General features: G+C 48.4%; 1 protein-coding gene across 1 annotated transcript in view; it reads right to left on the bottom strand.

The window, feature by feature from the left end:
• YWHAQ (tyrosine 3-monooxygenase/tryptophan 5-monooxygenase activation protein theta) overlaps positions 1–15,602 on the bottom strand; it is a 22,431-nt gene extending 6,829 nt beyond the window's left edge. The window contains exons 1-2 of the mRNA XM_024552454.4: positions 15,464–15,602; positions 14,718–15,074 (exon numbers count right to left, since the gene is read on the bottom strand). Of these exons, the coding sequence (XP_024408222.1) occupies positions 14,718–15,011 (294 nt within the window). The 5' untranslated portion in view covers positions 15,012–15,074; positions 15,464–15,602. The remainder of the gene's footprint in view (positions 1–14,717; positions 15,075–15,463) is intronic.

The following is a 15,602-nucleotide window of genomic DNA, read 5'->3' as shown; positions in this document are numbered from 1 at the left end:
ACTTCAGGAGGGGAAAGGGAACAGCGCAATCACAGAGCACGTGGTCTCCAGAGCTGGGTGTGGTGGCCTCCACAGACCAGTGCCTGTCCAAAGTGAGGGGAGCCCCCAGGGCCAAGACGAGTGTGTCCACCGAACATCGACATACTTTTAGAACTGTGTTGGTATTTACATATACCTCTAGCCTCCTTTCCATACAAAGAAGTGTGCACTGCTTCAATGAGCTCGTGCTTCCCAAACCCAGTTACCTGTAGAAGGTGTGCCTGGGAGTGTAAAAGGTCACAAAAGCCACACATAGTAGGTATCTTCTGGGACTACCAATTTTACTAAGTGCTAAGTAACTTTAAAACCTTTTTGAATTTAAAAATACTACAAAGACGATAAACAACAAACAGACATGAAAGAACAGGACACGTGGCCTCGGTGCTCAGTAAGTGTCAGTGGCGGCTGCTCGGCCAGGCGCTCCCTCACTCCCACCCAGAGGCCAAGGTGGAGAAGCGCGGACCTAGGCCAAGGGCAGCTACTGAGAGAACGTAAGCAAGGAGCAGAGACGTGATCACGTTGGCACTGCGGGAGAATGGTCACTGGTCTCATCAGTTACCATTATGTAAAAATGCCACCTCTGATACGGAATCTGGAAGTTTGCAGAATTGCCCAGTAAGACTGTTTCAAAGTCTCATAAATCTGTAACTTAAGTAAAAGGTTGTTTACAGACAAAGTTTAGAAAATGCAGTTATCTGATTAAAAATGGCCTAAATACAACAATTACATATTTTAAAGGAAATAAACAGGAAAACATTTAAAATGTTTTAAATCACTTGTTGAAAAAATGTGTAGGTTACAGGTAGCATATAACAGGGCCCAGAGCTCAGGGGAAGTTAAACCTAAGATTACAGTAATGCTACGTCACAGAGCCCCAGAAGTTGAGGCATCATTTAAAGCGGCAGGCACCAAACGCTGCCCGGCGGGACAGCAGCACTCGCTGTCATCACGGGCTGTGGGCCCAGCACCGAAGGCCACTGAGAAGACAAACGCTGCTTCCGCACTCCACACCCTTAGGTGGAAAAGCAATGGAAAGACTGGACTGCGATGATTTCAACATGGCCAATTCAATTTTACTAGGTATTAACACGAACCAAGAAACTCCCAGAATCTGAGATAATCATGCTTTCCCCCTTTAATACTATTTTTACACATAGTGAGACCGTCACAAAAAGGTCACTTGTTTCTGCATCTCGGATTTACTCAGTCATCGCTACTTTTTAAACTGGTATTGTTCAATCATAGTTTATACCCAATATTACTTAGTCACCACTATTTAAAAGAACTAAACCAGAATGGACTCAGGGAAGGGGTCTCAGACAACGCAGACGCAGCATGCGTGCCGTGGGAACCAGCACCGCCATGCGCAGCCATTCTAAGGAGCCAAGACGAGGTCCCACAGAGGGGCTCCGGAAGGTGCCAGCTCTGATGAAGACATTTTCAAGTCACAGAACAGAGCTACTTGGCGGCAGCTTTAAGACCTTGTGCTTTCTGGTTAAATCTGGCAGCAGTGTGGTGGCAGAGGCTGAGAAGAGTCGGACTAGAAGGTCTTGAGGCAAGAAATAGGATTCTACCACCGATCCCCGTGGAGTCCCTCAGGCTAGATGAGGGAGTCCTCCCCAGGGCTTCGTCCCTGGCACGGGGCCTTCCAAGGACCGGGGGAGCTGCTGAACAGCCGCCTCAGTGAGAGCTGCAAGCCCCCCTTCTGAAAACCAGGAAGTCTGAGTCCCAGCCTGCATGCAGCCATCACGTACGATCTACGGCGCTGGCTTTATGAAGGACTTGGGCATCGCTTCCATCCTGGAGGGCAGCCAGGTGGCACGGTTCTTCGTCACATGCCACCAGCTCTCTGTGAAGGGACCAACGGGTACAGAGTGACTGTGTCTCTCCACAGGCCGGTAAGAAGCAGGACCCTTACTTTAGCCTAATTAAAGACGGGGGTTCTGCTGCGTGTCCTACTGACGTGATCAGGGCCGCATCAGGGTCACCCACACCGGTCACCGCTCAGGCCAAAGAGCATACAGGCTGCGCGCACTTACGGCATACAGCCTAGGTGTACAACTCCGTTAAAAAAACCCTCAATATGGACCAGAGGGAAAAAACCAAAATGGTAAGTGGCTCCCTGCATTAAGGAAACTTTCCACGTAAAGTAAAAAGGCCGGAGAGAGGAGCCCGTTTTAACATTTACGTATTTAAAAGTCCCCCACAAACTTGTCCTGTACATTGTTCCTGTCAGTGAAGCAGGAGTGCCCCTCGGTCACTCTGTCACCAGCTGACATGTGGTCCTGGGAGGCCCGAGAGCTAAGCCGGGGCTCCCTCCAGCGCAGACCCCGTTCTGGACTGAGGGGCAGAAGGCAGGTGGCGCGTTCCTTTCTGGGGACCTGCGAGATCAGTGAAGAAGTCAGTGAACTTCCTCCCCAAATTCAGGGACTTTTTCATCTTTTCCAGTCCAACAGGTGAAAAATATCTTACTATAGTTTTATTTGCAATTTTCTAATTTTATAAATTACATGTCATAAATGAAGTCAAACATCTATATGACTTTTTCCATTAACTGGGTTTATATCCTTTGCCGTTCCTAATGGTTTTTTTTCCTTTACTGACTTCTCTTTATATGTGCATGGTATTAGTTCATTTTCCAGATGTACCTCATATGAACTTCACATACTTAAAGATTTTTGTCTGGCTATAAAACTTCATTTATTAATATATCTTTAGTACATTAAATAAGATACAGTATTACCAAGTTTCTGACAAATATGAAAAGCAGAAGTTAATGTGACTATTCAATTTCAGAACAAATGAAATACATGAGCAGAAGACTTGTAATTGAAATACAACTCTGCCCTGGCTGGTGTGGCTCAGTGGACTGAGCACTGTCATGCAAACCGAAAGGTCATAGGTTCGATTCCCCGTCAGGGCACATGCCTGAGTTGTGGGTGTGCGAGAGGCAACGGATCAGTGTTTTCTCTCTTTCACATCAGTGTTCCTCTCTCCCTCCCCCCCTTCCCCTCTGTCTAAAAAAATAAATAAATAAAATCCTAAAAAAAGGAAATCTCTGACCACTGCCTTACCAGAGAGATGCAACAGGAATTCCAGAAAACAGAAAGAACGAGGGAGAGACGTCGCTCGGAGACAGTGGCTGAGACCCTCCCGGTAACAGCACGAAGGGCAATTCCCAGCGTGCGGCAGCGCACTAACCCCAGAGGCGGCGAAGTGAAAACACGTTCCTACCTAGACGGTCGTGGTGCAACCGCAGAACGCCAGAGACAAGAAAATTCTTAAAAGTAACCAGAAAAATGACATATGACCTACAAAGGAAGGAACAACATGACTGACCGTTGCTTTTTCATCAGAAACCAATCAAGTGTTTTCAAAGTGCTGAGAAGACAACTGGCGGTTAAAAACCAAGAACCAATGAAAAGTACCATATAAAAGCAGGTGCAAAACACATTTCCGCACAAAGACAGAAGCCCCAGACCCTCACTGAAGGAAACTTTTTAGAGTGGGGAAGAAGAAGTAATGAAATAAAAGAGAAGTCACCAATTAGAATAATTACAGCAACTAAAATATGAAGTGACTGAAAAACCTCTGGTCGTAATCTGTCAGGTTGCCACTCTCCCCAAACAGGTGACACAGAACTGGTGTGAGAGGCTGCAAAACAGCACACGCGGGACCTTGTGTCCACAGAGGGCGGCCTTCCAAGTTCTTCCGTATCAGCGCCGGGCGAAAGATCGAGTCGGCTATTCACGGACACCCGTTTCCCAGCCTTTTAGAGGATTACGTAAAATGAAGGATAGGTAGCTTTTTTCTTTAATCAAGTAAGCACCCTAAGGCTACCCTTCCTAAAATTTGCCAACTATGATAATTTGCTACCAGGAGAAAATGTTTCATTAGAACAACCAGGGATCTCAAAAATCTCAACAGCCTCCGATCCTTTTAAGATAACCGACAAGACGTGGGTTCATTTGAGATTTTGTTGGCAACATGCTAACCAACTGTGTACGCGGTAATGACTCACACCCCTGCCCCAGCCCTGGCGGGGCAGTTTCCTTTCACAGCTCCGCACCTCCGTTTTATTCATCTGTAACACAGAGTGCACGGCCGTGCCTACGTTGCGGGGCTGCCGCGGAGGTCCGGTGAGCTAATACAAATTGCCCAGAACGCTGCTCAGTAAGGCTGTCGGCAATCCTCCATCAGCATGTACTGCCACACAAACCTTCCTCCTAAACACGAGACACCCCCCCACACCCCTCTGAAGGGGCCACTGAGACAATATAAACTTATTTAAAAAGCATTAGTTTTGCCTTCCTAACACAATCTACCATTGGTTCTCCTTCCCCTCTCAACTTTCTGTCTTAGCAGAGGCCCTCCATGCCCCAGGAGGACCTGGGTTCCATCCTAACTCCTGGGCTCACACCCCGGGCCTCCCACATTCAGTCACCCAAGCCCCTGGATGGAATCTTCTCCAAGTCAAGACTTTGGAAAACTGCTCAAAGAAGCACAGAATACTCTGGGAACATGTACCTCCACCTTCGTAACTGTGAGCCACCAAAGGGAAAGACATTCTACTGTCGCCATGGGACAGCGTTCCCAGCCACCCAGACTCACCAGCGTGCCCTTGGACCTCCCCCTCCCCAAGCCCCACCCCAGCACAGGCCATCACACCCTATGAGCGTGCACAACCACACACAGCCATAATAATTCACCAACAGATCAAGAGTAACAAAAGAACCATGGCGAATACCAATTTCTACACTTCCTTCCCCTAGGAGAACCTGCACTTTACTAGTATCCAGAAACGCCTTTAGCCACTGATTTGTGAAGGAAAAGACAAATGCTAGCAGGAAAACAAGTGTTTAAAACAATTAACTTACTTGATTTCTAGAGAGAGAGGGCAAAATTGGGGTTGGGGGTGGGGAGAAACATCGGTCTGCTGCTCCACTCACCCGTGCTTTCGCTGGTTGACACTGGTGTGTCCCCTGATGACGGGGACCAAAAACACAACGCTGGCCTATGGGGACGACACTCCGAACAACAGAGCCAAGGCCAAGTTTTGATTTTGTTTTTAAGGGAAAAAAACAGCAGTAAGTCAAATCTCAGTTTGGTCGTAAGTAATCCAACTAAACAGACATACTGATAGCTGATAAAAAGATGTTCTAATAATTAAAATAGGTCACAACTGCCTTGCTCACTTAGTAAATAGGTCGTTTTGCTGTATCCTAGGGACTCTATTAAAAATAGGTAACGGCTTATACCAGCAAAGACACCAGGGTACGTTCACAGGAGCTTTGTCTCTCACAAGTCCAGGACGAACTGAATCAAGCCATTTCTGCACTACAGAAACGATTCGGCTAGTTACGGTGAGTTTTCCATCTGTGGCCAACCCGCGCCACGGCACGTACCCCTGCTGCATTGTTATACGCGACCCTCCAGGCTAGCCTCTCGTCTACCAGCTCCGTCGCAGGGCACAAAGGAAAGAAGGGTCAAAAAGAACTAAGAGGCTATGGGAAGAAAATTATTGCAACTAAACCTCCTGGGTTACTGCTAACAGTCAGCACGACAGTGGCCTTAGAAAATGAAGTGCTGCTTAATCGTTTACAAAAGAAAAAAACAAAAATGAAGCCTTTATTCCTACATACCCTTGACAGCTTACCAATACAGACCTGAATTGAGCACACTTCACGTTAGGGACAGACACAAAAGGAACGCAGGACACTTGGCAACACCAGACAATACAGAATTGGGTCTCATTAGGAGACTTGGTGAGAAAGAAAATACTACACTCTTTTATGGGGAGAGAATAGGAGCAAAGGTAAGAAAGCACACCACACAGGAGAGAACCCGAGGTACTTCCATGTGGCTGGAGAACAGAGAAGGAACAGTGAGAAAGGAGGTGGAAGACGAGGGCTGGAAGGTCTCTAAGTCCCACCACAGAACTTGGATTCCTAGTAGTGGTTGTGATTTTTTAAAGATTTTATTTACTGATCTGATAGAGAAACAAGCAGCACCGATTTGCTGTTCCCCTTATTTTTATTCATTCACTGGTCCTTTCTTGTGCGTGCCCTGGCCAGGGATGGAACCTGCAACCTTGGCGTATCTGGATGATGCTCTAGCCCACTGAGCTCCCCCACCCAGCCAGCACAGTTGTGAAATTTTTAAAAGCAATAGTTATTTCCTCCCCATATCTTTTAAAGTAAAATCAGTAAATCAGTGAAAGAGATAAAAGCCAGCCACTCTAGTCGAAGAGCATGAATGTATAAGGGCCCGGTTCTCCCCCACTTCCAAACGAGACCAAATTCAGAGAAAGGTGTAGTTATCTCACAAGAATGGGGCCTGTAAAAGGCGGCTTTACAGCAAAAGGCAGTGGGAATGGAAAGAGCATGCTTCCAGGGAAGCTGAATTTGGGCTCACAGCTAACTGGCTGAGTAGCTAAGCAAATCCATGAGCCTTGGTTTCCTTACAGGCAAACACATCTCGTCCTCCTGTAACTGCACACACAGTGCAAGGAGACAGACCCGCAAGTACTAGAAGCTGTATGTTGTGACCGACTGTGAGGTGAGTGCAGCGACACCTAAACTACATCTTGTGGCACAGGTGTGACTGCAGCATGCAGACGGGGGACGGAAGCGTCTCGACGACAAGGCAGTGAGCAGCAGGCTGGGAGCAAAGTGAGGCAGTGTCTGGGCAAACAAGGTGGCCGGAGCACAAACAACGGGGTAATCACAAGCTGTCCTGAAGCGAACCTTTTCCCCTTAATCCTCACCGAGGACACGTATTTACTGATTTTAGAGAGAGAAAAGGAGTGGGGAGGAAAAGAGAGAGAGAGAAGAGAGAACCATCAAACAGTCGCCTCTTCGGCAGGCACTCTGACGGATGACCGAACCCACAACCTAGCGAAGCGCCCTGCCCAGGAATGGCACCTGCAGCCTTCTGGTGTAGGGGACGACACCCACCCAACTGAGCCCCCCAGCCAGGGCCTCTAATGAACTTTTATGCCAAATCACTTCGGATTCTTTTCTCCATAAGCAGAGAATTTCAGATTAAGGGTACTTTTTATCCAGGATGACTGGATAGCCACGTGAAAAGAAAGAGGGCCGGACCTTTTCTTCACACTATATGCAAAAATTAACTCAGAATGAACCAAAAACCACAATCTAAGTAAGATCTAAGACCGTAAATCTCCCCGTGAAGGCATGAATGTCAATTTTCAAGACCTTGGATCGGGCAATGTTTTTTTTAGATATTTCAATGAAAGTGCAAGCAACCTAAAGAAAAAAATTAACCCCTTCAAAATTAAGAACTTTTAACATTTGGCACATGTGGGAAAGGAGAGGAAATAAAAAGTTCTGTGGGACCATCAGTACACCAGTCCCCCCCCAATTTCGCTTTTCTTGGTTTCAGCTACCCACGGTCAACTGCAGTCCAAAGCCATTACGTGGAAAATTCCAGAAACAAAGAATTCATAAGTTTTAAATCGCATGCTCTTGTGACTACAGTAGCGACATCTTGTGCCATGCCACTCCCTCCCACCCAGGATGTCGGTCACCCCAATCGCCCCCTTGTCCACATCTCCCTGCACGAGCTCCCTGCTCTCTTAGCCTGTGAGTAGCCACCTCTGTTATCGGTAGACCGTCAGGGCTTGGGTTCGAGTCGCCCTTACTTCACTGAGTCACAGCCCCAAAGCACAAGAGCAGAGGTGCTGGCCGTTTGGATACACCGCAGAGAAGCCGTCAAGTGCTTCCATTAAGTGAAAGGCGTGCCACGTGCAGGAAAAACAGTATAAACAGGGTTTGGCACCATCCACAGTTTCAGGCGTCCTCTGGGGGTCTTGGAACATAACCCCTGTGGATAAAGGGGAACAACTGTAGTTTGATGAAGTCAAATCAATTTATACCATTTCCTACTTCAAATGTCAGTCCTTGGACGTTTAGATATCATACGTAATTTTTATAAATATAAGCTAAATTACATAAAAAGTAACTTTCATAAGGCAAAAATAAATTGACAGAATACCTAGTCCTTCCAAAATCTAACTTCCTGACATCACCAAGAGCCAACGGCCTGGCCTCTGCAGTCAGCCTCCATAGCCACCGACCTCTCTGGCCACGGCACGGGGCCATCAGACCCCCAAGAAGGCACTACAAGCCCTGAGGGTCTGCAAGGCACACACACGGCCAGATACTTGGCAAAAAGCACCGGGCTGAAAGGTCAGAACACTCCACGTGCGTTTCACTGCAAGCATCTGATGCCATCGTTTAAAAGAACAAAACTTTTCTGAGCTTCGTTCCAATGTCTGGGGCAGAATGAGCAAAACAGGAGGGAAAATGGCAGGACTAATTCCTACGAGTAACATCAGCAAGAGTTACTCGGGTCATAAAAACTCTTACCTGAAAACCAGCACCGTTCAGGTGTTAGAGCATCTCTACGCCCCTTCTCACTTATCTCCCACAATCCCCTGGACACAAACCCAATGTCAGGCTGTCCTTTAGGAAAGCACTGACGTGCAATTTACAGAGGGCCTTAGAGTCACAGTCTTGCCACCTGCACCTTCGTTTCTCCGCTGCCCCAAGGGAAGCCCGCAGCAAACATCCAGAAGAAAGAGCGTTTCGAGTCAGAGTTAGTAGACGAAGGATCTCATACAAACATACTCAGTACCACACGACCACATCCAACTGTGCAGACCGTCCAGGCGACAAGAAGGTAGTGGAACACCGCTCAGCCACAGAAACAGTGTACGCGGAGAGTCGGGATCCGAGTGAAAGACAAGTTTCACCGAAGCGCTTCTCTGAAAGCTCTGGGACTTTCAAACCGAAGTGCCGACAGCCCAAAGGCCATTACCTGCTGACCCCACTGACGCCACACACGCCCACTCTGCGCTCAGGCTGGGCACTGGGGAGCAGAGACATCACATCAACCTGACATCGCCACTCCTTGCACAAGGAAGCAGAAGCCAAGCACACCCACCTCTTTGAGCGTCGCAGTGAACGCACAAATGCACAAACACTAGGTGCACACTCAACTCGCAGTCTGGACAAAGGCGTGTGTACCGTGTAACTCAAACCCACACCTGCACGAAGAGCATTACACTCACCACACGAAGTTCCCTCCAGCCCCTTCCCAGCCAATCGCTGCTTCCAGCCCTGCAGAGGCCAGCAGTCTTCGGGTTCTCACCCACGGACTGCCTTCGCCTGTCCTAGAGTTTCACGTAAACTGAATCACTCGATGTGCTTTTTCACACAAAGCTTCTTTCACGTAGCATGTTTCGGAAATCCATCTATGTTCCAGCGAGTATCAGCAGTCCGTCCCTTCTGGTTGTAAGTAGTATCCCGTTCCTATGACTGTACCCCAATCTATCTGTTCATCCATTTCCTTATTAATGGATTGTTTCCAGTTTTCTGCTCTTAGAATAAAGCTGCTACGGACACTCTAGTACAGACGTTCTTCTGGACCTACGTTTTCATTCCTCTTGTGTAACTACGTAGGGGTGGGATTTCTAAGGGGAAAGATAGCCTTTTAATCATGGAAAATCTCAAACATACATAAAAGAATGGTACCCTGAATTACCATTAAAACCAGCTACAACAACATTAACTCACAGATGCGCTCATTTCATCTACACGCCGACTTTGAAGTAGTGGATGTCATCGTCGTCATTTTGTCTTTAAACACATCAATATGCAAATAATATTTTCAAATCTGGTCAAATTATCACGAAATATTCCAGAAATCTTCACTGTTAATTTACCTATGGATTAGGAGTTTCGTTAAAGCAGCAATGAATGAACTATGATTTTTCTTCTATTCACATCTTTTAAAAGTCGCCTCTCCACCACACTTATCTGCAGCAAACCAATGAATGACACAGAGATGCGATCCTGCCCTGGCTGGTGCGGCTCAGTGGTCTGGGCGTCCTCCTGCCAAACCCAAAGGCCCCTGATTCAATTCCCAATCGGGTCGCACGCCCGGGCTGCAGGCCAGGCCCCCAGTTGGGATGCAGACTAAATACACGCTAGTTCTCTCAACTTTAAAATGGAAACAATACTATCAATCTGACCTAGGGGAACAAAATGAGTATATAAAAGTGCTTAAAATAGCACTTAGTGTATAGTAAATGCCAAATAAATGCTAGTTATAATTTTAATCACAAGCCTATAAAAGCAGGCACCATCATCACCAATTTATAGATGAAGAAACAGAGCCTTAAGAAATCAGTAAACTCGCCCTGGCCGAGCAGCTCAGTTGGTCAGAGCACTATCCCGATGTGCCACGGTTGCAGGCTCGATCTCTGGTCAGGGCGCACACAAGAATCCACCAACAAGCGCATCAATAACTGGAACAACAAGTCAACCCTCCTCTCTCTGTCTCTAAAAACAATAAATAAAAATTTTAAAAAGAGCTTAAGAAGCTCATCCATAGTCAAAAACCCATAAGGTTATGGAGCAATGATTCAAAAACTATCTTGACTCCAGAGCTCATAATTTCCCCATTATGTCAATAAAAGTATGTTAAGATTCATTAACTATCAAAAATAAAGCATCAGCCATGGCTGGTGTGGCTCAGTGGATTGACCATGGGCCTACGAACCAAAGGTCGCTGGTTCAATTCCCAGTCTAGGGCACATGCCTAGATTGCAGACCAGGTCCCCAGTAGGGGGCGTGCGAGAGGCACGCACACACATTGATGTTTCCCTCCCTCTCTTTCTCCCTTACTTCCCCCCTCTCTAGAAATGAATAAATAAAACCTTAAAAAATATATCAGTTTTACTTCAAAGTAATATCCAGCACTACATATTTTCATTGAGATTGAGACCACAACGAAATCAAGCCCGTTTCTGAATTAGGGCTACAGGGCATTTACATACGGACAGAGACAACTTTTCACAAAGTTTCTACTTACTATTTTAAGTGATTCTTACTTGAAGAATCGGAACACAGACTACAGCTCCCGAACGGTTTAATACATTACACCAAAGCAGCCTAGGAAGTCAGTCTACGAAACGACCATCGACATGAAAGGGTAACATGGGGTTGGGACAAACGTCATCTCGCACACTTTCTCCAAGTATCTCCTTCTTACCCCAAGACCACTGTCTTATAAATGACAGATTTCGTTCCCAAGTCCCAGACGGGCTCTGCAGACCCCTTTGATTTCATCAGCCTGCTGGCTCCGCACACCCAAGTTCTTAATGACTCACTAGCACCTTGCACACCCTCTTTACTGCCTGACTGTCGTACAACTTGCTAACCTTTTTTGTTTAAACTTTGCTATGCCCAACAGTCCTCATCAGGATGACCAAGGACACCTCTATATCCTTCTCTGACGCTATGTCACTAAAGTCATTGTAAGTAGTTTTTCAACATTTCATATACCGTTGACAACATGGTCTTCAATCTGGACTTTAAACAACACTCAGCCCTGGCTGGTGTGACTCAGTGGACTGAGTACCAGACTGCAAACCAAAGGGTCGCTGGTTCAATTCCCAGTCAGGGCACACCCTGGGCTGCAGGCCAGGTTCCCAGTAGGGGGCGCACAAGAGGCAACCACACATTGATGTTTCTCTCCCTCTTTCTCCCTCCCTTCCCGTCTAAAAATAAATAAAATCTTAAAAAAAAAACCCCAAAAACCCAAAACACTCATTTCAGAGTTGGGAGGAAGTCAGAGCAGAGGCAGAATGGCTAGGACCTATGTAATTGTATGGTCCCAAGAAATCAGAATTGGAAGAGTCCTAGAAATTTTAGCTCAACCCTGTGGTTTCACAAATCACACTGGGAGTTAAAGAACTTGGTAAAATCTTCTCTAACATCTCCCAGATTCTACAGTTTGGTCATTTGGGCCCTTTTAATCTTTCTGCTCTTTAGATTACTCATTTGGACTTTTAGCCTTTTTTTGTGCCCTGTTATAGTTCAGTTGCCTCTCTCAATACAGTCCTTACAAAAGCACTGAGAGTTGTCTACCCTGTTCATTTTGATTAAATAGTTCAAGTAATTCCACCCCTAAATTACTCCAGCGAAGGGAAAGAAGAGGCTGAGAATCTTGGCTATTTAGGACCAAAAGCTCACCTATCTCCATGTTCCTTTTACTAGTCTTCTATAAATAACTAGTTGCACCTACTTCCTCCAAACCAAAACCTCCTACCTGTTCACCAAAGGAAAAAAAAGAGAATCTCACTGCAGCACTCGCGTTCAGAAACTGCAGGCTTCACTCCTCTCTCATCGTGTTGATGGGCTCCTGACCATGACCTCCAGGTGCTGCCAGTGCACGTCACTCAAAAACCATCCTAAAATCTTCAGTGTCTCCCCTGTCAGCCAAAGGGCAACATTCCCTCTGGCGTCCTTATTAGTTCTCACCTTCTTGTCCAGGCTTTTCTCCTGTAGCAGCTCCGCACACACTCCGCTCCAGTCCCACGGAAACCTTCTTCCCTGAACACTCCTGCCGACTACTGACCCCACCCTCCCACCTCCCCCCTCAACACTCACTCCAAAAACCACTCATTGGGAAGCCTTTCCTGGGGTTTGTCTCCTTAAAATTACACAGCGCTTGCTCAAAACTGTTTTATGGGAATTGTGTATTATTTGCTTGTGTACTTCTCGCATGCGCGCCTTATAAATTACTGGAAGACAACTCTATGGGTCTTAGCTTTATTCTTCCTCACACTGCTTACTAGCACAGTGCCTTGCACACACTAAGCTCTCAAACACAGTTGCCAAATTGAAGATGGCTATTTTTTTTTATCCTCACCCGAGGGCATATAGTCATTGCTTTTAGAGAAAGAGGAAGGGAGAAACACCCATGTGAGAGAGAGAAACACGGACTGGCTGTCTCCTGTACGCAACCAGACCAGGGGTCGAATCGGCAACCTCGGGATGTGTCCTGAATGCGGATCACACCCGCATCTTTCGGTTTCGTGATAACACTCTGACCAACTGAGCCACATGGGCTAGGGCCCTAGGATTTTTTTTTAAAAATAGATTGGCCATTAAGCCACAATTAGACGCAAGCCATTTCACCAATAAAAAATATTTTATGTATGCCTCCAATTAATCAAGTCAAACTCTTCTATTGCACTTGGTATAAAAAAATACGTCCTAATTTCAAGGGTTCTCTCGTATTGAAATGATTTCTATGCAAGATCTACTCTAATACACCTGGTCTCTCTTGCCTGCAATTAAACAAAACTCTCCTCCACTTATACCATCATAAAAACTAAAATTTACAAGAGCCTCAGAATAAAACAAATATTCCTCTGGCTCAGAGTTAACTTGCTAGAGAACAGGAAAAATGTTGTGGTCATTCGGGATTACGGCAGGGTTAAGTAACACACTGCGAAGCAGTCACTGAACAGAGAGACTGAACCACGCTGTGTGAGCTCCCCAGCAGATCTGGAACAGCTTCTCGCGGCCGTGTGGGCATTGCTGTACGCTGCGGAAGGCTACCGTCGCTCTGAGGCAGTTCAGTTCAGAAAGGTTTTCTAAGTGCCGCCTCTGCGCCAGGCAGGCCGTGGGGCTAGGATACCAATGACTGCACCTAAAGCAAATTGTCCTGAAGTTTCCTGCACGTGGTGCACACTCTGCATCGCTTTTTTTGCCCCTTTACCAGCTGCCTCCATCAGCCGCGATTTTGTTCAGAACCCATGTTATTTACTGCATTGGAAAAACAGGTTAAAGAAGTCAAAAAAATACAGAATAAAACAAACTCCTGCCTCACCAATCTGATGGGACAAGGAAGAGAGGGTTGGAGGAGAAGGAGCACTTCCCTCTCCATTCCCTCTGGACAATCACCCATCCAGCACACTTGTCAAGTCCACCTAAATGAACTACGATGAGGAGCAAACACCTCAAAAATCAGCACACCTCCTGTAAAAGGGGTGCGTAGGAAAAGGGCAACTGCACAGTTCAAGTTTTATTGGTAGAAACGACTCTGCAGCATTAAAACACTCACGGACAGGCCAGGATTGTGTGCTGACGTTTACATTAAAAACTTATCTTTGATCAAAAGACCCACGCAATGACAAAGCTAGAAACATGTTTCACTCTAAGAGTGAATCAGAGCGGCCCCTACTCCACCCAGCAGCCGCACCGCCAGGCCTGGACAGTTCAAACCTGGGGAGCTGCCCGGCGACCCCACAGCACCGAGGACTTCAGTCCCAGGCATTAGTGTTTCATTACACCCTGAAATGTACCCGGTATTCTGTTCTTTAGATTTAGCTGTGCCTTCTGCACATTTGCCCAACTTCCTTCCCCCCTCCCTCCTTTTTCACAGAGGAAAAGGCTCAACAGATCCCCTTACTTGAAAAGTGAAGCGTCTGTTCAGATTCTCAAAGTAAATCTCCATCCCCCGGTTTGGGAGGGAAACCTAATACATACATCGTGTCCCATGGAACCGAAGCCCGGAGCCCTCGAACTGATTCGGATGTTTCCAAGTTACAGTGCGCGGCAGCAACCTGGGAAAAGACCTCCTCGCCCTGGAAAAGCGGCTTCTGAGTCTCAAGTGCAAGAGCACACGAAGGAGGTCAAGGCTCCTTCCTCCAACCCTCTGCGCCGGCCGGCCGGCCGGCCGACGGTCAAGCCAGCCCCAGCCCGCGTGTCTTCCCGTCCCCGGGGCACTCTCAGTGGGCAGACCTCACACCCGGGAGCTTCGGCGGCCCCGGCGCGGCCCCCCGGCTCCCGCGGACTCACCAGGACCGTGGTGCAGATGGACCGCAGCTCCGACTCCACTTTCTCCCGGTAGTCCTTAATCAGCTGCAACTTCTTGTCCGAGGTGTCGGTTTTCTGCTCGATGCTCGAGATGACCCTCCAGGCGGACCGGCGGCCCCCGACCACGTTCTTGTAGGCCACGGAGAGCAGGTTGCGCTCCTCGTTGGACAGCTCGGCGCCCTGCTCCGTCACGGCCTTCATGCAGGTGGCCATGTCGTCGTAGCGCTCGGCCTGCTCGGCCAGCTTCGCTTTCTGGATCAGCTCCGTTTTCTCCATGGGGACGGGGAGGGCAGCGAGGGCGAGCACCGAGCGGATCGGAGGAGGCGTGCGGAGCTCCGGCTGCGGGCGACGGCGGCGGGCGCAGGCAGAGAGGCGGGGCGGCGCCGTCAGACAATGCGCCCGCCGCCCCGGCCGCCCGCCGCCGCCGCCCCTTTTGTCTGTCCCCGCACGCGCGGCCCGGTTGAATTTCCCTCCCCCGCCCACGCTCCCCGCGGGGCGACCGGGACGCCGAGGGATTCCGGCGGAGGCGACCCGAGGCGGGAGGAGGAGGAACGGCCGCTCCCGCGCCCGCCCAGCCCAACATGGAAGCGGCCGTTGGCTCACACCTTCCCGCCGGAGCCGTCCCTAAGGAGAGCGGCGTCGGGCCCGATCGCTGCCTGGGGCTGGCCTCGCGCCGCTCTCGAGTCCGGTCAGGCCCGAGAAGGGCCGGGGACGACCCTGGAGCTCACCTTCACGTCTCCACGGCCGCGGCGCGAGTACCACCACTTTGATCGGCTTTGGGCTTTAGCCGAGGACCCTCCCGTCTCAGCCTACCCCGGAGCCGAGGGGCGGGCGGCCAGGCGACTGCCCTCGCTCCCTTCGCCCAAT

Source organism: Desmodus rotundus, chromosome 5 (genome assembly GCF_022682495.2).
Source record: "Desmodus rotundus isolate HL8 chromosome 5, HLdesRot8A.1, whole genome shotgun sequence".
In the NCBI taxonomy this organism is placed as follows: Eukaryota; Metazoa; Chordata; class Mammalia; order Chiroptera; family Phyllostomidae; genus Desmodus; species Desmodus rotundus.
This window is presented reverse-complemented; position numbering and strand designations above follow the sequence as displayed.